General features: G+C 42.9%; 1 protein-coding gene across 3 annotated transcripts in view; it reads left to right on the top strand.

The window, feature by feature from the left end:
• The first annotated feature begins 3,063 nt into the window (after positions 1–3,063).
• camsap3 (calmodulin regulated spectrin-associated protein family, member 3) overlaps positions 3,064–26,558 on the top strand; it is a 169,440-nt gene continuing 145,945 nt past the window's right edge. For all 3 annotated transcript variants that reach the window (XM_039770377.1, XM_039770378.1, XM_039770379.1), the window contains exon 1: positions 3,064–3,609. In XM_039770377.1, coding sequence (XP_039626311.1) covers positions 3,477–3,609 — 133 coding nt within the window. In that variant the 5' untranslated portion in view covers positions 3,064–3,476. The remainder of the gene's footprint in view (positions 3,610–26,558) is intronic.

A 26,558-nucleotide genomic window follows, 5' to 3' on the forward strand; every position in this document is an offset into this window, starting at 1 on the left:
TCATCTATCTATTATATACTGCATTTCATATCAGTCTACAGATCTCTTAATTAAATAGTGCCTTTCCTATCTATTATATAGTGCATTTTACATCTATCTGTTATACAGCACCTTTCTTATCTATCTATCTATCTATCCATCTATCTATTATATATTGACTTTCCTATCTATCTGTCTGTCTATCTATTACATAGTGCCTCATCTATCTATCTATCTATCTATCTATATAGTGCCTTTCATTTCTATCTATCTATCTATCTATCTATCTATCTATCTATCTATCTATCTATCGTCATGGTGATCTGAGTGAACAGCCTTTGGCAAGCTCAGCCACAACTTCTCCACTGGGTTGAGATCAGAACTCTGACTCAGCCATGTCCTCCAGGACATTCACCTTGCTGTTTAGAAGCCATTCCATAGAACTTCCATGCCCTTTGGCAGAGAAGCACCTTTGCATCCTGATACTACCACCACCATGCTTTTAGTTTTTTTTGGGGGGTGGGAACGTGTTTCTGATAATAGATAGATAGATATTTTATTAATCCCAAGGGGAAATTCACATAATCCTGCAATGCTAGCTGTTATGTACTCGTTGTGGCAGGTCCGCTGTGTCAGGACTCTTGCCTCACAGTTTTGAACCCCCTGGAGCTGTGCTAACAGATTACAAGTGGCAGCTGTCCGTAGGGAGATCCAGTAGGAGAAGAAGAAGATCAGAGGACACCATCACCAAGGTGCTCATGTTCTTAAGTCGAGCTTTAGTGCCAATTTGCATGCCTTCGCTTCTGTTAACTGTTTAATTTTAAAGAGTTTTATTCCATCCAGGTTTCAATTTCACTGAGGAACTTTCACTTGTAACATTGTATTAGGTGTGGGTATCATCTGCATATGAATGATAATCCAGTCCAAAGCTAAAAATAATATGGCCGAACTCATGTAGATACAGAACAGCAGTGTTATACACTTGTACACTTATCAGAGAAAAATAGATTAAATAATCTGAATATTAAAAAAATAACAAATAATATTAAACATCCATATAACTTGAGCAAGGCCCTTAACATGAAAATTGCTCCAGGGACGTCGTACAATGGTTGACCCTGTGCTCTAATATCCAAAGGTTGTGCGAAAAGACAATTTCCCCTCAGGGATTAATAAAGTATGTCAAATCAAAAAAAAAAAAAAAAGTAAAAAGAATGACTTCATCCCTGGCTAACACATAAAAATAGTTGCTTCATTAGATTAGATCATTAAACTTCATTAATCCTAAAAGGAAATTTAGATGCATACAGCAGAAGAAACCTAAAAAACAAGGATACAGACTCACCGGACAAATAATACAACCAATCAGTCAATCAATAAATTTATATTGTACAGAAGTTTCAAAATAAACGTAAAGGGTACATCAGGAGGAAGTATTGAATTGCCTGATAGCAGTGGGCAGAAAAGACCCCCAGAGGCACTTCTTAGGAATGAGCCTGTGACTAAATGTGCTCCAAGACAGCGCCTCCTGGAGGGGATTTTTCATGATGGCATCTAATTTTGCCACCATCTTCATTTCCACAACAGCTTCCAGTATGTCCAGGATTAGGGCAGTGTTGGGGCAGGCCTTCCTAATAGGTTTGTTCAGATGTAATCCTGTAATTATTTAGAATAACCCATTTGTAATTTCTGGATTGATACAATGCATCATAAACACAGCATGTGTAATTAATAGAGAATCTCAAAAAAAAATAAATTGGTTTGGATTTTAAAAAAGCCTTTAGCCATGGGGGACCCCAGGACTGAACTTGACCACCCCTGCCCGATAGAAAGCTGTACTGAAGATCCTTGGTCCGCTCTTCATGGTGCATTTCCACCTATAGACATAAGGGGGCAGCACACTCACTGAGCCTCTTCACTTCTCTGGTGAATAACCCCCCCCTAAACAACAACACATATGGCAGCAGATGAACTTAATAACTAAAAGCCGCACTGTCACACGTGCAGTGACCCCAGCGCCTACCATGCGATTCCATGAAGACAAGCAGAGCAGACTGGATGGGGAACGGAGATTAAAAGCAGACTGGAGCTCATTTTACCATTCCATCGCGTGCACTGCTGAGTGAAACACTTACAGTGTGTGTGACACGGATTAGGTTCTTTCCATCTCTTCTTTTCCTGGCAAAATGTCCTGTTTAATACTCAGATGGAAATCACCAAATAACAAATGGGTGAACTTTTGCTTAAAAGTGTGAAAATAATATGGTTAGGGTTACAGAATTGGCAGCGTAACATAACATTACCAGCTTAATCCAGTTCACTGGAGCCTGTCCTGTTAGGGTGGGTTCAGGCCTATCACAGCCTTATATTATATAAAGCAAGTTTGAAGGGGATTTGTTCCTGCCTTGCACCCTGTGTTGGCTGGGATTGGCTCCAGCAGACCCCCCGTGACCCTGTGTTAGGATATAGCAGGTTGGATAATAGGTGGATGGATGCATTATAAATTAGTGTCATGTTTCAGCCAGGGCTTCTCCCCTGACTGGGATTCAAATTCATTACAGTGAGCTATCTGTGCTACCTGTCTGTGATGGGTCAAAATCTAAGTAATCAATGTAGACATCAGTGTACCATGCAATCCAGTCTCTGGTATATGCCATGTGGTACAGAATTAGTCTAATTCATCTATTAGAATGACAAATACAATGCGTTTTACAATTACATTTTTTTGTGATAGGCCCTCTTTTGGGAAGGACGGAAATGCGGCAGGATGGACACACAGAGGCTCATCCTTTTATTAAGGTGGGTGGAAAGAAGGTAGCTACACCAGTTTTAAGAAGTACATTTTCCTTTCCTCATGCCTGTACCATTAAATTTCCCCTTTGGTCCCTGTTGCCCATTTTGTTTTCAGTTGCCCGATTTTCCCACACAATGTATTCACTTTTTTTCCTTCTTCGCGCAATCCAGCGCGCTCTTCCTCCGTACCTGGATCTACCTGCCAGTCCCACCTTCCCGCTATGTACCTGTACCCTTCTCTAGAATGTCGAGAACGCCGCGCCCTCGGTGCGTCAGCGATTGGCCACCGGCGATCACATGACGCAGCACCTGAGACGCGGCGCAGCGGCGCTCTCCCTGAGCACAATACAGCAGCTCTATGGAGGAAATATGGGCGTACTGAGCGTTGGGTGAAGAGGAGCGAAGACGAGGAAACAAACAAAAAAAGAGAGAGAGAGCCAACGCTCTAGAAAGAAAGGACACCCGCGCTTCGGGGAGCGGATTTTGTTCGCACGGGCTCTGGCGTCCGTCTCTTCCTTTCCCCTCTCCCGCCTTAGTCCCTTCAGCTTTTATTTCCGTGCCGCCTGGCTGCTCCATGGAATAGCGCTCGCTTACTCACTCCCTCCCTCCCTGCCAGCCAGCGGCGGCTGTGAACTCCGCAGCGAAAACGCAAGCCTCCCTCTCGGTCTTTTCTTCTCCCCACTTCCCCTCCCCTTCGGCTTGCTATGGTGGATTCAAATGCAATGAGGAAGACTTTCCTGGTTCCGGAGATTAAGCCTTTGGATCAGTACGATTTCAACCGGGCAAAAATCTGCGCCAGCCTGACGTGGGTCTTTTCCAGATGTTACGGCTCGGCAGGTAAGGGTTTGATTCTCGTTTTACGGTTGATTCGGGGGGCTTGGTGGGGTGTCAGCCAATGGTGAACTGGTGTGCTGTGTCAGTGCGGTGGTGTTACACTGGTCGTCCTTCTGTCGAGTCTTTCGTTCCTATCGCAGGCTCTTTAAATTAAATTCCACACTTATCAAGTCAGAACAATAAAACGCATCATGCAGTTCACGTTGATAAACGGAATGGCATTTTGCCTCGTATTTAAATGACGTGGCATTTCCACTGGCACCGTAATGGACAGCCGTCTGATTAATGCAGGTGCAGTACGAGGGGTTAGACGAGGCATTTCCACCAAAACGTACACTTCCATGAGGATATGCGCCGGCTCCTACTGAATGTCTTAAAATGGGGGGCGCGACTGGCTGGCATGTACAGCAACCTGCCGTTTAGTCCTGTCACCATTCTCAGATGGCCGCCTTTTTTTTAACTGAATTGTTATATAAAATTCCGCACCTGCTTAGGAATTGTGGATTGTAATCAGATTAAAGGAAAACCCTAAACGCCTAAAATGTAAACCTACGGCCTGCGTCCATTGTAGATTTAGAAATTTGAGCTAAATGTCTTAACTAAAGACCCGTTTACACAAGTGCTGAGTGTTTAGGTGTAGGGTGGTGGTGGTGATGATGAGGAGGAGGACCGCGGAATTTGATGTTGACTGACTGATGTCAACAAAGCCCTGGCTTTTTGTGGGTAATACTTGGCCTTCGTATATTAAAATAATTATATTGGGATTGCTGTAGGATATGTGAAATCAGATGACAGTATTAATAGCGATAATAACATGCTGAATGTGGAAAATTATATTTGCGGCCGCACCTGCTTTTGTGCAGCGGTGTGTATTTGGGAGGGGGTGGCGGAGGGGGCGTTATGGTACGGTAGCCGTGAGATGGCTGAATCAGGGATTCTCGCCTTCAGTGAACGGAAAGATCAGCTGTTTGCATGTCCATTTAATTACCCCCCCAAACATGTGACCTGTCACACACCAGAGATACCACCTGGCTGGCACACGAGCTGGTTAAACCGGTCGCTGGCAGCACTCCCTACGAGTGTTGCGATCGGCTGCCGCGGTGGTCTCCCCTGATGAACTTTTATTTTGTCACGTCTTGTCTGTGAATGGCCAATAGATTAGTGGCAGTATGAAGCGGTGGCGCTGCATGGTGAGTGTCAAAGTCATTTAGTCCCTTCAATGGGGGATAGCAGCGAAAGAAATAATGTTCAAAATGTGACAAACGAGAAGTGAACGAATTATCTTTTTTTTTATTGCTGTCTCAAACATTCGGGAGGTGTGTGGACGCCTTGGACTCAAACGTGTGTTGCGCACTTGTGTAACGGGTGTTTATAATCATAATTATTATTATGCACGTTTTCCAACAAACCACGGAAATCCCAGTGTGCAGCACTTCTCTACTTCATGCTTTGACAGAACAGAACTGCCATTGTCCACCGAGGATTTGAATGGGAAGGAGCGGTTTTCTTTTTTAGTCGATACTCAAATAATTTGATGTAGTGTTGTTTTTTTAATGTGTAATGTTTATTGTCGCTTTTTTCTGAAGCTCTAATGAAATTAAGGTTTTTTTCCCCCACCCACCTATTACAGTCGTCATTGGCAGGTCACGATACGACAGAGAGGCGTCAAACTGCAGTGTTAACACACCTCACCAGTCCGGGTTTCTATTGGCCTCTTTGTTCTTCACATGACTAGGAATGAGTGGGGAAAAGGAGGGTGCGCTTTGTACCTTAAATATACAATAGAAAATCACGGCCCAGTAACTCAAAAAAAAAAAAAAAGGCAGGGGGCGTGTGTCCCATTCCTATATACACACATAAGGCACCTTCTGCTAATGGGTGGGCAGAGTTTCTGCTGATCGGTTGTTTATTTACCCTGATATCGGGTGTAGCTCTTTGTGTCAGCATTATTATTTTCCTCTCTTCTTATAAAAGGTTAGTCGTTATAAATATTAAAAAAAAAAATCTGGGATTGACCCTGGGATGAATATGCGATTAGATGTGCTACAGCTGTACACATCAATAGAGAAGAGCCTGGGGAAACAAAGGAGCCGACCACTCCAGCACCTGGGTGTGCCCTTGAGAATTACAAAAAAAAAAAAGACCCAAGTATGTGTTAAAGCCCCTTGGCCTTTGTTCAGTCATCAGACAAGTAAAACCAGACCACCTCCCAGTGGGCAATTAGTTCTGCTTTTCCTGGTTGGTTTCAATAAATGAACAGTTTAAGAACTCCCTCATCCCCTTGTCCTCTTATCTCCATGCCAAAGCTGTGTGCTCTCATGTTATCACTTTTCCTATCCGGAGCAGACAATAGACTGATTACGCGTGGTGATATTTACTATATCCATCCTCCTTGCTAGATTAATACGCACAGGCAGGCTTTAGTCAACAAAGTATATCAAAAAGTAGAAAGTTACCAAAACTTATTAAACAGTCTTAGTTGGTCTTTTTTATCTGTCTGTTGTAAAGGGTTCAAGAAACAGATGTTAGGAAAAATAAAGAGTTGGGGTATCAACTGGTAAGCCCATTTAATGATGCACTTGAAAAGAGTGAAAATGAAGTGCACACATGGCGGCAAAACTGACCTAAGCAGAAGAAAAGTAAATTACGGTAGCCGAGGGAACGCTCCATCCTCTTTGACCAATGGTTCAGAATGAACCTTAACTTCTGGTGGATTCTGGATTGTTATGCTGCCAATACCGGGGGGAGTGAGGGGGGCTTTAGGGGAGAAGGAGAAGCTGAGTCACATGTTATCCTGTCTGTGAGCTTCAAAACTGCAGATGGAAAAGGGGAGGTGCTTAGTTTTAGTGACAGCGCCCTCTGTGCTCGATGGTGGTATTGCTTGTCTAATTGGAGCCTGGAATGTGTCCCACAGGTGCACGTCCTTGATTCTGTCCTTCTAGATAGATAGATAGATACTTTATTAATCCCAAGGGGAAATTCACAGTACCTTTCACGTCTCTCTGTCTATTATATAGCACCTTTCACATCTCTGTGTTTATTATATAGCGCCTTTCACATCTCTGTTTATTATACAGTACCTTTCTCGTCTCTCTCTATTATATAGCACCTTTCACATCTGTGTTTATTATATAGCGCCTTTCACATCCCTCTGTCTATTATATAGCACCATTTACACCTCTGTCTATTATATAGCGCCTTTTACATCTCTCTGCCTATTTATTATACACTTATTGGCCACTTTATTAGGTACACCTTGCTAGCACCGGGCTGGACCCCCTTTTGCCCTCAGAACTGCCATAATTCTTCATGCCGTTGATTCAGAAAAGTGCAGGAAGCATTCCTCTGATTTTGCTCCACTCTGACATGATAGCATAACACAGTTGCTGCAGATCTGTCCATGATGCGAATCTCCCGTTCCACCTCATCCCACAGGTGCTCTAATGGATTGAGATCAGGTGACTATGGAGGCCATTAGTGTCCAGTAAACTCATTGTCTTGTTCAAGACATCAGTTTGAGATGATTTTTGCTTTGTGACATGGTGCGTTATCCTGCTGGAAGGAGCCATCAGAAGATGGACACGGTCGGCAACAATACTCAGGTAGGGTGTGGCATTTAAACGATGCTCTGTTGGTACTAAGGGGCCCAAAGTGTGCCACGAAAATATCCCCCACGCCTTAACACCGTCAGCACCAGCCTGAAGCGTTGATACAAGGCAGGATGGATTCCTGCTGTCATGTTGTTGACGTCAAATTCTGACCCTACCATCTGAATGTCCCAGCAGGATTTGAGATCAGACCAGGTGACGTTTTTCCAGTTTTGCTGAACCCCTGTGAATCGCATCCTCAGTTGCCTGTTCTTAGCTGACAGGAGTGGCACCCGGTGTGGTCTCCTGCTGGTGTAGCCCACCTGCTTCAAGGTTCGACGTGTTGTGTGTTCAGAGATGCTCTTCTGCACAACTCGAGTGCTTATTTGAGTTGCTGTTGCCTTTCTATCAGCTCAGCTCAGTCTGGCCATTCTCCTCTGACCTTTGTCATCAAACAATGCCTTTTCACCCACAGAACTGTTGCTCACTGGATATTTTCCCTACCTAATAAAGTGGCCGGTGAGAGGATAGTGCCTTTCACATCCATCCTTTCTCCACCATGTTCACTTTTACAAAATGAATGTAAAGACTTCAAACATTTACTTGGCACACATTTCAAAACAAGTTTAACAGTAAAAGTTCAAACCAAACAGACCAAACGAAAGTTACAGTTTAATGAAAATGTCCTTTACCGCTGTACCCAGTTTAATGGTCACTGTCGTGGTTAAGTTGTGCTCCAGTTTTGGAGGAAACACTTGTAATGCGTCCTCATCCGTGAAAATAGTGTCAGAAATCTTCAAAAGTGTTCATGAAATCGGTGAGATGTGGTTCAGTGAATTTTTCAGTATTGGTTGAACTCTGGCAAAAGCGGAAAGTGGCTTGAGCCTGAAATCATTCACGTGAAGATCTGGCCAAGCCTCGATTGTCAGTAACGTTAAATGTGGCAGGAGCAGAAGTTACAAAACCTCAATGGTCCCCTTTTGGGAGTGCACCGGACTGTACAGTTTCAGGGACTTTGGTTCATTCTTTGGCCTCTGGTCACTGAACCTGAAGGACATTACAGGATTTTTCAGTCGCAGACTTCATTTAGATAATCCTAGTGAGCTGGGGGCAGCTGTGGTGCTAACAAGAGAGAAGGAGACTTGTACAGGGAGATTCGCTCGAAAGAGGCCCCGAATATTCTCTAATAACTCTCACTAGGACAACACATCATGCAATGTGCTCCTCAGTATATGGAGCTTCGAACAAGCCGGGATTCCCCAGCGTGGGCGCGATGAGGTAGGCGCCGGATAGCAGTTGTGACGTTTAGCCTCCGTTTGCAACTCCTGGGTGCCTACCGCCCATACCCCTTCATTCAGTCGCTCGACTGCTCATCCGAATGGTGGTGCACAGTATTGAGCAGCGCGTCTTCATAATAATAGTAATAACCCTAACCCTAATTCTGTAGCACCTTTCATATACTCAAGGACACTTTTACAATTCAAACATTAACAAGACAGTAGAAGTTACATAATAATCCATTGAAAAGATGTGTTTTTAACAGGAGTTTGAAATGAATATTAGATTTTTCGTTGCGAAGACTTAGAGGAAGAATATTCCAGATTTTAGAGGGCATCGCACTGAAAGCTCAGCCACCCATAGTCACTAAACTGTATTCAGGTACAGTGAGTAAGTTAACGGCCGAAGATCTTAATGCACAGGCAGGAGTGTGAGGAAGCAGCAGCTCAGACAGATCATGAGGGGCCTTAAAGGTGATGATGATAATTTTATATTTGATTCTTGAACAAACTGGTAACCAGTGCAAGTCATAGAGGACAGGAGTGATGTGTGCATAATTAAACAAGACTTACTTCATGGTGCGGACCTATTGGGTCACCAATTCGTTTAAGCGATGTCAGAATCAACTGGATGATCGTGCGTTAACAGAAGGCGACTTTCAGCAAGTTGGAGAAACGTGTCACACGTCGGCAAAGAGCATGGCAGAAATCGAGTCCTTGTTTGGCAACAAGGGCTTTGGCCACCACGGTCGCCAGATCTGACACCACCAGACTTCTTCCTTTGGGGTCTGCTCAAAGGAAAAAGTCTACCGGAAGATTTGAAGGAAAACATCCAACGTGAAATTGCTGCTATTCCACCCCGAGATGCTTACCGGATATGTTCAGGAACATGGAGCGCTGCGTCGAAATGTGTCTGGCAGAAAACGGAAACCACTTCCAGCATCACATGGAATCGATTACACGTACGTCAAGTTATAGGGCGTACGTTTTTGTTTCAGATTGCGTCATCCTAATGGGAGTTACAACAGAATATTTGTGGCCTGTTTCGAGTGAATCTCCTGGTATTAGATTAACTGGCGACTCTAATTTGGGCCGCTGATTGACTGCCTTGCCATCCAGTCTTGTATCCTGGTTTGCCGAAATGCTACTGGGACAGTGTGGCCCTGCAGTAGGGGAATAAAGAGAATGGAAGAATAATTCCACCCTGGAACAACTGCATCATTTGAATAATCTATATAGTTCTACCATAGATATCTATCTATCTATCTATCTATATATATATATATATATATATATATATATATATATATATATATATATATATATATATATATATATTGTGGAGCCGACCCGGACACAGACAAGTGGACATGTTGTTTGTCACCACCACACGTATTTTATTTACAAATATATACAATAAATGGTCACTCAGACCCAGTCCAAATAGTGCACAAACCCCAACACACAGTCCTGGCCACTCAATGCCTTTTCTTCGGACCGCCTCCACAATCTCTGCTCCTGCTTCGTCCTCTTCCTCCCGACTCCAGCCTCGAATGAATGGAGACGGCCCCTTTTATCCTGTCCCCGGATAAGCACCAGGTGTTCCCGGCATTCATCCCTTGGCCACGCCTTAGCGTGGCGGAAGTGCCGGCTGTCCTCCCGGCAGCTCCCCGGGTGTCTTCCAAAGTCTTCCCCCCCCAGCACTTCCTGGTGTGGCGGATGTGCTGGGGCAACAGGTCCCCCACGTGATCCCAGATGGGCGCACGCCCACTTCCGGTCTGCCAAGGCATCCCGGCCGGGTCATCGCCCCTGGCATCCACAACAATATATATATATATATATATATATATATATTAGTATCACAAGTGTTTATGTTCGTTGTAGATCTACAGTATAATTATGCACCAAACAGACAAGACTAAATGAAACTTAAGCCTGGCGTCCACAGCTTTAATGAAAGCGGAGCTTAGACGGAGAGCTCCAGTGGAAAGCCTTTGAAACATCTGCTGCTTGTTGATGTAAAGTAAGCTGCACATCTGGGTTGCTTAATTTCCTATCCCACCAAAGATGTCTGTCAGTCCCCCGTCAACCACATGTGCGTGGTGTGCGTTGATAAAACTTGGCGAGAACCGAGCCGGCTTTGAGCGCGCTCAGGTTCGAGTGCACGTGTGTTCCACTTTATTAGCGGGTAATTAGTAGTGATTGCTATAATCTCTCCCTTTCTTTAAAACAAACAGTATGCGTCACTTCTGCTGGGAACAACAGATGTTTTAAATTTGTATGTCGACTGCATTTGTACCTCGGGCGCAACGCAGTTGAGGAGCGTTTAGGAGTGACTGGAGCTGTGACATTTCAAAAGTCAAAAATGGGTCCTGCCTTCTTTAAGAATGCCATTTAAGAAAACCTAGAAGATGTTTGCTTTACTCTTTATGAGTCATCACATATTAACACTTGACAGTACAGCTCATTATTTTACCTCCGAGCAGATTGTTAGACTGCGGAATATTAAAAAAAATAAAAACGGTAATCATGATGGCGGTGTTAAAATCCACTGCATTTGACGCCCGCATTTATTCCTCATGTGGTGACGCCTACAGTGAAAATTGTGCCTCGCCTCCCTCCCTTTTTTTTTTTTTTTTTTTGACGAGTCCGTCCTATGCAAAGCCTGTTTAACGAGAATAAGCCCTGAGACAAGTTGGCGCGGTTGTTCTCTGCTAAGCTGGGAGCTGCTAGCCGTCTGCCACCCTCCTGAAAGACGTTGTTGCCTGTAAGCCCAGGGGAAGATTATTTATGAAAATAGTCTGCCAAGTTCAAGAATGGCACACATCCCCATTCAGTCGAGGGTTCAAGTTCAGGCACAGGTATGGCACATTCTACACAGGGGTCATGCAATCCGATATATGAGCATGCCTACTTATGGGTCTGTGTACAGCTGGCATCCTGGATGTGGGCTCCAAAACCCAGAATCTGTTCTGTTTTGTTCTGGCTTACGGAATAATTGCTACTTTTGAAAATTTCCTGAGACCATAGGCTATCGAGATGTTTCCACTTAATCAGCTTGAAGTATGTTCTGCTGGATGCCTCACTGAGCTTCAACAAAAACTCGACAAGAAACTGAGCTGTTGGATCTTTCGGACCTTCAGTTGCCCCCGTGCTACCTTTACAATACAACCCTGGCACCTTGCAATATGCACTCTGCACCCTTTCAGGTTTGTCTGCTGAGTTACCACTGAAAATGCTTCATTGTGCTGGGAAAGATACCAGAAGGAGGAGAAACCTCCTGATTTATGATACTGTGTAGGTATGCAACATCAGCCCGCATGACGCTTCCCTGTTACACCTGTTGTGCTGATACGGTTTGCTGTACAAGAACTTCACAACTTTCGACTTGTCACTGAAGTGTCAGGGCTTCTGGATCTCCGTGCTAAAGCGTCACTGCTGTTCAAAAATCGTTAGGCATAACTACATTCAGTGTGTTTACATGAGCTTCAATTAGTCGGTTATTCACAGAGTCCTGATTCCCAAAATGCCATGCAAACCCTTATTCTGGGTAAGAGAAATCAGGTTATTGGCCTCCGAGAAACCTGATTATCAGACGTACTGTAGATTTCTCTGCGAATGACCTGATTATGTGACCATGTAAACCCTTAACCGGGTTAAGAATTTTGTAGTCTGCGTGTGTTCATTGCACTCGGTCAGCCTGTTCGTGTCTTTACTTTGCAATTTCTTTCAGCAGCAACGGCTAGAAGGGTCCACAAAGGTCAATTTCCAGAGGCAAATGTTCAGGTGATCACATTTTTCCTTCTCCTCCATGAAGTCATCTGTTTCAATATGTCATAATTGCTAAATTTGTGTTGATGAGCTGAACTTACAGTGCTAAACTCGGCGACACAATCACAAGAGCTGTAAGCTAACAATTTAAAAGTAATGCATGTTATCTAGTCTGATTAATTTTTAAGGTAACAAGTAACCTTAATGCAATGCATACGTTACAGAAGTAGAAATACCTGCGTTGTTGTTATTCAAGCTGCACTTGGGTGCAAGTCAAGAACCACACATACTGGTATGCCGCTTCTTTGTGGGGCTCCATGGCACAACCAAAATTGAAAAGAGTGTGCAGAGTTCAATCTGGTAACAGAAACCTATAAATAAGCATCAGTTTGACTATACATAGTTCTGCAACACAAGAAAATTATGAAAAGACACCAGGCGTATTTTAGAATTCACACGGGCCGACGATGATGTTTTAACTCTTTTTTTGTTTAATGATGTCAGAGTGTTTTGACAAAAGAGAACTCCAGAAGATCACCTGCTCATGTAAACGTGGATTTTCAAGAAGCCAGGTTTCTGCCTTAATTGGGTTATTCACCTTAATTTGGTTATGTGTGTACATGTAAACACGCTGACTGAGGGGAGATTCATCTTTGTACAGTGTTTGATTTGTAATCCTGGAGCACGGCATAGATTGTCAAGGAAAGCGCAACACTGCTGATCACAAAAACACATACTGTACAGCTTGGACTTTATAGATATATATATAGAGAGAGATATATTGACAGCAGGGGTGGGGCAAACCCTGCTCCCTTACCTAGCGGGGAGGCCAGTGCAGTGGATGGACAGGGGTATATAGCCTCCCAAGAGTGACTTGGCTAAACGACTTGGGCGCCGCCGCGAGTGGCAGCCTTTCCAGCAGCATGTGAATTTCCCCTTAGACAAATAGATAATATGAAAGGCGAAAGACAGACAAAGTATCTGTCTATCGCCTTTCATAGTATCTGTCTATCGCCTTTCATAGTATCTGTCTATCGCCTTTCATAGTATCTGTCTATCGCCTTTCATATTATCTATCTATCTATCTATGAAAGGTGATAGATAATATCAAAGGCAATTGATAGATAGATCGACAGATAGATAAGATAAATATCAAAGGTGATGGATCGATAGATAAATGTCAAAGGTGATAGATAGACAGATAATATCAAAGGCGATAGATAGATATTATGAAAGTCAACAGACAGATAGATAATATCGGAGGCATTAGATAGATAGATAGATAGATAGATACTATGAAAGGCGATAGATAGTATCTATCTATCTATCTATCTAACGCCTCCGATATTATCTGTCTGTTGACTTTCATAATATCTATCTATCTATCTATCTATCTATCTATCTATCTATCTATCTATCTATCTATCTATCTATCACCTCTGATATTATCTGTCTACCTACTTACCTATCCACCCACCCACTCTCTTCTCACCACGCTGTGTTGGCAGCATTCCTAGGCCAGTATGCCAATTTATCTGCCTCCAGGGCATGCTGGGAATTGTAGTCCTGTGGGGCCTCCTTCTCGACAGGGTGAGCTGCAGGGGAGAGGTGTCCCTATTTACCGAGCTTCATGCCTTTGCTGGGAGTGATCCCTCCTTAACACACAAGTACGCCCGGGGCCACCTCCATCCACTCGGGTCATCGGAGGCGGGAGTGGAGCGAGACTAAACTCGGGAGTGGAGTGAAAAAGACTTGTATTTTAGTTGTGAATGAAGAAGGGTGTAAGGAAGTTGTCAAATTAAAGCCATTTATGTGCACCAAATCATATCCGGGAAGTTGTGTCAAGGGTTAGCAGGCCATGAGATACCCCCTACAGGCCACAATATTATATTTATAACATACTGTGTATATAGTGCCTATAAAAAGTATTCCCCGTTGGAAGTTTTCATTTTTATTGTTAAATAACTTTGAATCCCAGTGGATTTTATTTATTTTTTTGACACTGATCAATGTGTGTGTGCCCTGCGGTGGGCTGGCGCCCTGCCCGGAGTTTGTTTCCTGCCTTGCGCCCTGTGCTGGCTGTGATTTGCTCCAGCAGACCCCCATGACCCTGTAGTTAGGATATAGCTGGTTGGATAATGGATGGATGGATATCAACATAAAAGGACCCTTTACTGTTCAAGTGAAATTAGATCCTCTCCCAGATGTGTAGTTTATCCTGAGAATCATAATAAGAATATTGTGATGGCAAAATACACTCCTGTGCTTAGGTAGTTCTTCCTTAAGGTATGCAGGGACGAGGCCATTTACAATACATATACTGGAGTCAAAGGGGAACTGAAATGGACGCCCCTTAACACTACACTGGTACCGACTTGTTACTTAATTAGGAACACAGTATTCATGAGCAGACCATATTGCCATGGATGTCACTTTGACTCTCATAGGTTCTGAGGTACGGAGTAAATGACTTTGTTGATTTCCCCGTCCGCCTTTTTGCTGCCTGGAAGAAGAGAGATGGCGAGTATTGATTGATGACTAATACACTTTATGACCCAATGTAACAGGAACAGTATATTATATAATCAGCCTCTCAAATAATTCAGCACTGGCTCAAAAAATAAATACACTACCGTGTGTTTGTATGTATAAGTCAATTTTTAACATTCACACTCAATCCATAGGTCAAATTAGACACTTGCAAAAAAAATCATCTATACCATTAAACATCATTCATATTTAAAGTCGGCTATCTTAACTTCCAGTGAAGAAAATGGTTGGAATTCAAAGCAGCATTAACATGTGGCAATGTGTGCAAATCACTTGCTGTTATTGTCACCACCACCATCATCGTGATACACCTCATATATGGTGACAGCACAAAGGAGAAGGGTGTAACTGGGGTGTAGCCGACTGAGTCACAAGTCAAACCTTTTGGATTATCAGTAAGGACAGGTCGTTTTCCTATCCATGTGAGTCATGAGATTTAAAAAAGAAACGGATCATCAAGTGAAAGTGAAATGAGTTTGTGATCATGGGCACCAGGCGGAGTGTGTCACTTGACTAAATACCTACATGGGCTCCAGTATTGACATTTTAACCAGACCTACCTGTGCTCTCTTACTGCAACAAGTAGTTGTCTCTGAACACCGGCGGTATGGCTGCTTTGAATACAATTTAACTTTCAAATGAAGGTGAGGGATTGGAGTCCAAGCAACGCATAAAAGCAGAACAAGGGCTTTATTCTTTTAGAAATGTAAACCTTGGTTGACGGAGGGGAAAAGAAGTCATGTAGTCGCCATTGGTCCACCAGCATGATAATGCAGGTCCTCTTTTAGTAATCTTGAGTTCCCTGGAGGATATAACTTAATGAGATTTATTTTTTTGGACTGGTCTGCAAACTTTAGGACTCGTAGAGGTGGCTGAAGGTGCTTCATACGTCGCCATTGTGGTTTGGGGGGGGCCACTTGTGACTGATCTCATGTCAGCTTTTTTCTTTTTTTGTGCCAGGGACATTACAGGCCTTTCTGAGGAGATTGTCACACTTGTTTGCTAGTGGGTTGTGAAAGTGAAGCAGCAGTGAATTCTTTCATTATGAGTTAAATACACATAAAAAAGTCTTAACAGTTAAGTTATATCTGGATGGTGATGGTGGTGGTGGTGCACCTTACAAATAACAGACCACGGTCTACCAACACTTTTTAAACCCGTTTCATTATTCTTTCCTCTGGTATATTTGATACATTGTGCTTCTTCCTATGGGTGTCATTTTTCATTTCTACATCGGCGAGACTCCCACTTGTACATCTGAGCTCTTAGGTGTGAGTGTCCTCCATCATAGCATTTACAGTTTTATTGATTTGTTTTTCAGCACACCCATCGGAATTACTGAAATGAGGAAGTCAAATGCAGTAAATAGGACTCCGGGTGTATTGATGAACACGAGGGAAATCTGTTTATTTCTGGCTGTTCTCATGCACGTCTACATTAATGTTTTTAGAATAATTTTGCTTTTTGTAGTCCCATGAGTAGCTGCCAGATATTCTGTTTATGGTCGGGTGTTTCCTGTTTCTTTGATTTTACACACCTGAAGACGCTGTGAGCGCTCGCTGCCGTCATTGCGGTTTTATACCTGGAGTCAGTGGGCCTAAACCAACATAAAGATTAAAGAAAATAAAATGATTAGAATAAGAAAATGTCCATGTGGTGGATTGTTCAGGTGCATTCTGGGATTTTTTTGAGCAGCTTTGAACGTTTGAAGTGTCTTTTAATTTTCTAGCCACTACTTGAAAGACCGGATTGTCACAATTTTGTTTATTATTCATAAATAATAGTGATAATAAAATGTAACTGCATACATTACTGTACATAATGCATACTTTTTAATACCATTTTACAATATAATCTGGCTCAAAACCACTTTATATAAAGCAAATTTTGAGGAAGTAAAAACTTTCTCTTGCTGGCAGTGTGGTCAAGGAGGTTCTGACCTCTGATGTTGTTAATGTGACGGGTTGGCACTGGTGGCCAAGTTCCCATCCTAGTTTGTGGATAATGCCTGTTTTAGTATGCAGTTCTTTTGATGATAACTAGAACACTAGAATAATCTGGACGGGAAGAGGCCATTCAGCCCAACAAAGCTCAGCAGGCCTGTCTACTTCATTCTACCAAAATAACATTAAGTCGGGTTTTGAAGGTCCATAACGTTCTCCTGTCTATCACACTTCTTGGTCACTTATTCCAAGTGTCTGTGGTTCTCTGCGTGAAGAAACACTTTCTAAAGTTTGTGTGAAATTTACCCTTCAGTAGTTTCCAACTGTGTCTCCGTGTTCTTGATGAACTCATTTTAAAGTCACCATCATGATCCACTGTAATAATTCCCTTCATCATTTTAAACTCTTCAGTCAGGTCTCCTCTTCATCTCCTGTAAAGGCTCAGCTCTTTTAATCTTTATACCTCATAACTCATCCCCTGTAGCCCTGAATCAGCCAAGTCGCTCTTCTCTGGACTTTATCTAGCGCTGCTATGTCCTTTTTGTAGCCTGGAGACCTGGAAACTACCCACAGGACTCCAGATGAGGCCTCACCAGTGTGTTAGCTTCCTGGCTTTAGAGTGCAGCTCTTTTTTTTTATTTTTTAAAATTTTTTATAGTAGTTGAATTTTTGGCTAACAATTTATACTTTTTGTTCTGATTTTTGGCTTATTTCCTGATTGTTTCATCTCCTGGTCCTTATTGCTAAAACTTTTAACTGTCTTGCTTTGAGTCAGTACATTTTGTACATATATTGCTTAGGATTTGGAGAGGCACTGCATGTACTTTCATTCTTTTACCTGTAAAAGGTAAGGCTTACGGTCACAAAAACTGCTTCTGTCTGTTTACAGTACATTGTATTAAATCACACGTGATTTAGTGTAGTTCGCATAATTAGATACTTTATGTGTATTAATATCCTCCAACTTTCCAATCTTGTCCTTGGCAGGGTTATGGGGAGACCGAGCTTATCCTGATAAACTAATGGCGCAAACTTGAACTGGACGCCGGCCAGTCGCTGATTGCATCAGCACATTAGAACTTCAGAGAAGTTGGGATGAGAACAGGCCCTTCAGCCCAACAAGCCTATCTAACGTATTCTAGACTGTCTAAAATAACATCAAGTTGAGTTTTGAAGGGTCCTAAAGCCCAGTTGTGCAACACAACACTACTTGGTCGCTTATTCCATGTGTCTGTGGCTCTTTGCATGAGGAGGAACTTTCTAATATTTGTGCTAAATCTCCCCTCGACAAGTTTCCAACCTTGACCTTGTGTTTTTGTTTCAGAATTTATTCTAAAGTAACAGCGGGGATCCACTATAATAATTCTTTTCATAATTTTAAACCCTTCAATCGTGTCACCTCTTAATCTCCATTTGCTTAGACTAAAAATCAGGAGTGGTCTCCCCTCAACTTTCTCGTATACTCCGATATGGGGATGGATATTTGAGGAGTAAACCGCAAGACAATGATTATATTTTTATATTATGTACATTAAAGAACCAACAACAAATCAAATTAATAATATATTGAACAATTATTATAAAAGTAAAGTTCAATAAATCAGACTCTGCAACTGCAAATAAAATTAATAAATTAATAAAAAAAGTACCACTTCTGGTTAGCAGAAATCACTCAAAAGTTCATAGAAATGTATATTTTGTACCTAATTACTTAATTAAACCTTAAGTAAACCTTAATTAAAAATTTGGTCGACCTAAGTAAAAGCGTACTGAAGTTATCGTGTTTTTATATATATATATATATATATATATATATATATATATATATATATATATATATATATATACACACACACATAATTCCAAAAATGGTATTTTCAGACTCGGGGAGGTCTAAAACACTGAGATTCATCAAAATCTCGACGTCGAATTTTTGGACAATTACAACAATTTCCCTACGAGAAAGGAAATTGGACTCGTTGAGGTTTCATCAAAATTTCGAGGTCAAATATTTGGACGATTACAATTCTTTCCCTATACTTCATATATGAGAAAGTAAAAAAAGGTTCAACTCCTTTAGTTTCTCCTCATAGCTGAGGCTTGATAGTCCTAGAATCAGCCTGGTCGCTCATCTCTGGACTTTCTCCAGTGCTGCTATGTCTTTTTTTTTTTTTGTAATATGGAGTCCAAAACTGAACACGGTTCTCCTGGTGAGGCCTAGCTAGTGTTCTGTATAACTTAAGCATAACCTCCCTTGATTTGCACTCCACACCTCGTGATATTTAACCTAAAATATATTTCATAGGTATAAGGTTTTGCGTCTTAATTTTAAGGGATGTATTTAAGAGTCTTTTACACAACTTTTTATAATAGACCATTAATATCTACCTTTTAATATGATTTATTAAAAAATATTTATTAGTTTTATGTAGGGATAGTATTAATTTGGAGTATTTTTAAGTGGGGTGGTAATAATAGTATGGGTACCTGCAGTTTAATTCATATATTATTTACGGGATGTGTGCGCCAGTGTGCCATGGTTCTTTGGACTTTCTTCCTCCTCTACCCTAGCCTAACTCCCAATTAGCTTTCTGTCCACAGTCTTGCTGTAGATGATGATGAGTCCACTATGACTCCCAGGTTCTTCTCGTAGGGTTCACTTTTCTACATGCATATGTGCCTTTATCCACTTCCCTTGTTGGAGGTCACCTTACCACAACTTTACCTGAACAAACCCAGAGGAGGCCCCACACACTCTTGCAGTGTTATCCTCTTTAATAAAACCCCTGTGTGCGTCCAGGTGTCCGTGTGTGTGTGTCTTTGGTGAAGTGTGCATGTGCGAGGCTCGGTGAGACCCGCACGACCGGCATCGTGAACGCACACACACTGGAAGCTGAGCACACAGTGAATGGCGTAGCCGCGGCCGTGCATGATAAGCAAATAAAGGACATCATTGATGGGGAGACCGTGGACGCACACACACTGGAAGCTGGGCACACAGTGAATGGCGTAGCCGCGGCCGTGCATGATAAGCAAATAAAGGACAGTATTGCTGGGGCGAGTGCTGATTGGGTAGTCGCGGCCGCGCACATAAAATCCATTACTGGGGAGATGCCACACATACTGCCCCGTGCATGTTTACTAACTAACTATCTACTAACAACATGCCACCCAAAAAAAAAGGACACGTCAAGCAGGACAAAAGACACAGACACTCAAATCGTATATAAGCAACATCTCCTGGAAGAACGGTCAGCTCAGCGAGTAAACATCAACTAAAGAAAGGCTGAAAGACAAAGAAAAATACGAGCAAATAGATCGATTGTAAAAAAGGAAATGAGCGTCAGAATATTCCCCGTATTGATTTGGCTCTGTCCTCTACTAATTTACTCTTTACCATAAGAAGGCAACAATTTCCAGTTGCATTATTCTTTGCCATAACAATTAATAAAGCTCAAGGGCAAACCTTAGAAAAAAGTTGCCATTTACTTGCCAGAACCAGCATTCAGCCACGGTCAGTTATATGTTGAATTATCAAGAGTTAGAAGTTTTACAGATGTCGTTGTCAACGTTGTAGATGGTCCTGAACAAGAATGTTTACAAAAAATGTTGTCTATAATGAAATTTTATTGAAAAATTTCCTGAGGTAAAAAAAATAAAAATATTTTCCTAAATATCTTCTTCAGATATTGTGTATTGCAGATTGTTATAAAATGTTACACTAATGCAATATTAATTATACTTACTGTATTGTCATATACGTGTCTATTTTATTTTTAATATTATTTTACTGTAGGCTTCTTGCAAAAATATTTTTAACAAAAAAATTAAGACAACAAACAGAATGAGGTCAAGGTCCCTTGCCATTTAATATAGACTGTTCCTACTAATGTTTACGCAATACTGTTCTAGCGCCCGTTATTGTAACGGGCTTAATGTCTAGTCTTTAGATAACCCCCTCTGTGTCCCGAGTTTTGCACCAATGATGAAAGCGTCTGCTTAAACAACTAATGCACAAGTTAATCCTTATTTGCTTACCTTAAGATTAACACTCTGAGGACAGTAAAGCTTAGATGACACTGTTCTTTTAACTTGAATAAAGTCCAGTGGTCATTAAACCAAGTGTCGAGTTTTACTTCATAACAGGCTCACAAATTGGTGGGCTTTGCCCCACTTGCTCTGTAAGATGATACATTTATTTTACTGACCCACTAAGCAGGTTTATCAAAGGTACAAACGATTAAAGGACTATCCACTAAAGCTGAGAACCTTTCTATCAGTTTTAAGGATGGGGTAATGCTATCCCGTTGTAAGCTTTTATTAGTTTAAAGATCCAAGTTGGTTAATGCAGTCCCTCAGGAGCCATTTGCACAACCAAAGGAGCCCCTAGTCCAAAAGAATACGAGCAGTCCAATGAAGCACTTCTTAAAGCTGTAGATCTGGCAGTCGCTTTGTCATGTGGAGTAAAGGTTAGGAGCACACACTGATACAGCGCATTGCCGCACCTACCACGCGACAAACCAACTCAGGATCCCAGATTAGGACCCGAGTGCAGCCATGCAACGGGTGACACCTCAGCACCACACTAGTTCAGATGGAGTGGAACAGTATGAGGTTTTTAATGGTGGCTGGAGTGCCAATTCTGCCACCAACCCCCAAGTTTTTCCCTGCAGGTTGGAGGGCCTACATGCAGGGATGGATGCAGATTAGCGTCATACCCAGGATGGAGCAACTGCAGGTTAAGGGCCTTGCTGAAGGGCTCAACAGAGCAAGGGTCCCTTTTGGCATTTACAGGATTCGAACCGGCAACCTTCCGATTGCCTGTGCAGATCCCTAGCCTCAGAGCCATGTGGAGTAGGACCGTTAATAATAATAATAATTCTTTACATTTATATAAGTGCTTTTTCTCACTATGCAAAGCACGCAAGGAGGACTCAAGAAGTGAACTCTTGATCTCCTTACTGCAAGGTAGTATCGCTGCCATTGTACCCCCTGCACCACAACATGCATAGCTAATAGTCATGGACATCCGGTGCCTCTCCCCACAATACTGGCCATATGGCGGGACATTGGGTGGATTGCCAGTCTGTTTCAGGGCACACTCGAGCAACACACCAAGTTACAGTTGCAGAGATTTTGCTAACTTTGCAGAAGAGGGGCTTGAAAGGCTTAATGTCGGGCGTCTGTTACTCATTTATTGTGTATTATTAGCAGTAAAGTGCCTAACACTTGAACCGCAGGCATTTGCTGTTCTGATGTGTTCTCTTTGGTTCTTTGTAAGCCTTATAAGGAAGAAACAAAGTGTTTATTATTTGTTGTACATTGGATTTCCCCATTTTTGTGTTAATGTTTTTTTTGTGTTAAAGTGTTTTACATTGCCATTGTGGACAGCGTATGTCTGCTGTATTTTTACAGCCCATTGAGCTTTAAATTGAAGGAGTCATATGGGCACCTTGTGGCACAGATGTAGCCATCATAGGGGTATTTGTACACCATGAGGATTACAGGTGGACGCTGCAGTTAATCCACAAAATGGGTTAAGAACATACGCAGCATGTATGGTGACATTTCTACATTATGGCCCACCGGATGTAGTGCAAATACTGTAATAAGCCTCCCTCCCTAATTTCATTTCCTAATAAAATGTTTATAACAACTCTCAGCCTTGTTGTCTCAAGTTGTATTTTTTAATACCAACATTCTACCATAAAATATATATATATATATATGTATGTATGTTGTATATATATAATGTATGTATATATGTGTGTGCATATATATAGATATAGATAGATAGATATAGATAGATAGATAGATAGATAAACTGGTCAAAAAAATTAAAGGAACACTTTGAAAACACATCAGATCTCAATGGGAAAAAGAAATCCTCCTGGATATCTATATTGATATAGACTGGGTAATGTGTTAGGAACGAAAGGATGCCACATCGTTTGATGGAAATGAAAATGATCAACCTACAGAGCCCTGAATTCAAAGACGCCCCAAAAATCAGAGTGAAAAAATGATGTGGCAGGCTAGTCCATTTTGCCAAAATTTAATTGCGGCAACTCCAAATTGTACGCAGCACTTTGTATGGCCCCTGTGTTCTTGTATACATGCCTGACAACATCGGTGCATGCTTCTAATGAGATGACAGATGGTGTTGTGGGGGATCTCCTCCCAGATCTGGACCAGGGCATCACTGAGCTCCTGGACAGTCTGAGGTGCAACCTGGTGGCATTGGATGGACCAAAACATAATGTCCCAGAGGTGTTCTATTGGATTTAGGTCAGGAAAGTGTGGTGGCCAGTCAATGGTATCAATTCCTTCATCCTCCAGGAACTGCCTGCATACTCTCACCACATGAGGCCAGGAATTGTCGTGCACCAGGAGCCACTGTACCAGCATAGGGTCTGACAATTGGTCCAAGGATTTCATCCTGATACCTAATGGCAGCCAAGGTGCCTTTGTCAAGCCTGTAGCGGTCTGTGTGACCCTCCATGGATATGCCTCCCCAGACAATCATTAACCCACCACCAAACTGCTCATGCTGAATGATCTCTACATATACATATACATATACATATATACATCTATACATATACATATATACATATACATATATATATTGTGAAAGCTGGTCCCAGCACAGACAGACGGACGACATGTTTTCACCCAACACACTTTATTTACACTATTTACAAGGTGTTTGCTCACGTGCACCCCCAGTGCCTTCTCGCACCGAATTCCCCAAAAGTCCAGGCCCACAGTCCTTAGTGCCTTCCTGGCTGCCTCCTGTCCTCGCTCTCCAGCTCAGTCTGCTTCCTCCCGACTTCCACCAATGACTGGAGGGAGGCGGCCCCTTAAATAAGGCTCCCGGATGAGCCCCAGGTGTTCCGTCCTTAGCCACGCCAAGCGTGGCGGAAGTGTCGGCTGTCTTCCTGGCAGCTCTCCGGGTGCCACACAAAGTCTTCCCCCCGGCACTTCCTGGTGTGGCGGAAGTGCAGGGCTCCCGGGATAATTAGGCACCGGGGCGCCGCCTGGCGGTGGCCACGGGTCCCTACAGGGCTGGGCTTCAAAGCCCTGTACCCGAGGCCCCCTGTCTAACCAGGACGGACGCCCCACTCGGTCTGGAGGAGGCACACGCCTCCTCCGGTCCTCTAAGCGCCCCGCCGGGCTCCACCCGCCGAGGGCCACACGGGATGAACCGGCATCGGGGCGCCGCCTGGCGGTAACCACGGGCCCCTACAGGGTAGGGCTTCCATGCCCTCGACCCGTGGCTCCCAATAGAACCAGGACGGACGCCCCCTCGCGGTCTGGAGGAGGCACAAGCCCTCCTCACGTCCTCTTGCACCCCCAGCCGCATGCCACAGTATATATATATATATATATATATATATATATATATATATATATATATATATATATATATATATATATATATATATATATATATATATATATATATATATATATATATATATATATATATATATATATATATATATATATATATATATATATATATATATACAGTGGGCAGGTGCAGGAATGACAGCTCTACCAGGTCGTCCCTTTTATTGTCTGTTGCCAAAGCAAATAAATAACAAAAAAAAGAAATGCCACTCTTTGCCGTTTGTCCTGTATGCGGGATTTCAGGTAAGGAAAATATGGGTTAGATAGATGATAGATAGATAGATAGATATGAAAGGTACTAGCGAGGACACGTGGGTCCGAACGGCACAACCCGAAAGGGCAGCACGTCCCCGGTGAGGGTCCTACTATGCCCCCAGGGTCCAACACGGCACCCCCGCCGGCGCAAACGCGCCCCTGTGGTCTGCGCCGCCCGCCCCGCTGTTCCCCGCAGTTGGGACACTATTGGCCTCTCGGCGTGGAGCCCGCTGAGCGCCCGTTTCAGGAGGGCAGGTCCCTGACGACGCCGCCCTCAGCACTCGCCGGGCTTCGGGCCTGTGGAAAAGGAAAAGAGGGCCAGAAGCACTGCCAGGACACTCAGCCCGAGTGCCCTGCCGGTCTCCGTACCGCAGTGCTCCTGCCCCCTCCGACAGCCCCTGACTTGCCTGCTGAAGTCCTCCGTCGCAGGTTCCATGCCCGTCCGCCTGTTGTCCGCGGCACCACTCTCGCAGGCGGCTCGCCCAGCCGCCCAGGGGATCTCCTCTGCCCGCACAGAGGACGGCCCTTCTCCTGACGCACGCACCCAGCGCCGCGCCCTCTCCTATCGGAGGAACCGGCATTCACCCTTCGGTTCCTCCTTCTTTTCTTGGACGCGCTGACGGTCTGGGTCTGAGCACAGCGAAAGCTCAAATCCAGCCCCGTCTGCGTCCAGGCAGAGCGACAGGAGACAGCTGCAGGCTTGGAGCGCAGGGCGCTAGGACCCAGGGAGGTCACAAGCCCTCCTCACGTCCTCCTGGGGAGCCCGGCCGGGGGCCACAATATATATATATATATATATATATATATATATATATATATATATATATACACATATTGCTTTAAGTCATCCCTACCACCTTCGCCATCACCCTGCCTCTTCATATCTTAAATCATTCTTGAGGCAGATTGAAGACTTAAGTGGCATCTTAAGTGAAAAATTAACGTACTAAGTAATTGCAACACAAACACTGACTTAATCAGTTTTAACGCGAAAAGATGCTGACAAAAGAGGAGAAGAAGCGGGCCGTTAGGGTGGAGAAAAAGAACAACAACAGCATTTATTTATATAGCAGATTTTCTTACAAATACTGTAGCACAAAGTGCTTTACGTGATGAAGAAAAGAGAAATAAGAGACCAAGTAAGAATTAGAATAAGACAACACTAATTAACATAGAATAAGAGTAAGGTCCGATGGCCAGGGAGGACAAAAAACTGGAGAGAAAAAATAAAATCTTCAGGGTTTTCCAGGCCATGAGACCACCCAGTCCACGTTGGGGATGCTACCTCACATAAATAAAACAGTCCTCTTTGTATTTAGGGCTCTCATGGCAGGACTTGATGATGACGGTCATGTAGACTTTTGGCTTTAATCCATCAATGTAGGAACATCATGGTGCTTTGATTAGGTGGTGGCGGCGCAGGTTGCCACCACAGAAAACCAGGAAAAGAAACAGAAGAGAGAGTAGGGGTCAGTATGGATTTTAGAGCCACCATGAATAGTTATTATAATGAATTGAATACACAGAGTATCGGGATTAAATTAAAGTAAAGTTATGAGAAGGCCATGTTAAAGTAATGTGTTTTTAGCAGTTTTTTTAAAGTGCTCTACTGTATTAGCCTGGCGAATTCCTATTGGCAGGCTATTCCAACTTTTAGGTGCATAACAGCAGAAGGCCGCCCGCCTCACCACTTCTTTTAAGTTTTGCTCTTGGAATTCTAAGCAGACCCTAATTTAAGGATCTAAGGTTTCGATTTGGAATATAAGGTGTCAGACACTCCGATATATAAGATGGAGAGAGATTATTTAAGGCTTTGTACACCATAAGCAGTATTTTAAAGTCAATTCTGAATGACACAGGTAACCAGTGTAGTGACATCAGGACTGGAGAAATGTGTTTGGCTTTTCTTTTCCTAGTTAGAATTCTAGCAGCTGCATTCTGCACTCGTTGCAAATGATTTAAGAAGAACTGATCGAGAAACAGCAAGCACATCAACCTCTGAATAAGCGAATGATAAACGTACAGAGAAAGAAAGTCAAGTGTATTATTCACCAGGGCACCATTACTGGTTTAAAACACAATAATTTGTTCACAAGACGTTATGCTGCATCTTTATTTTCACTCGCTGAGATGGAAGGCGGACGCAAAATTTG

This window comes from Polypterus senegalus, chromosome 12 (assembly GCF_016835505.1).
Source record: "Polypterus senegalus isolate Bchr_013 chromosome 12, ASM1683550v1, whole genome shotgun sequence".
NCBI classification, from domain to species: domain Eukaryota; kingdom Metazoa; phylum Chordata; class Cladistia; order Polypteriformes; family Polypteridae; genus Polypterus; species Polypterus senegalus.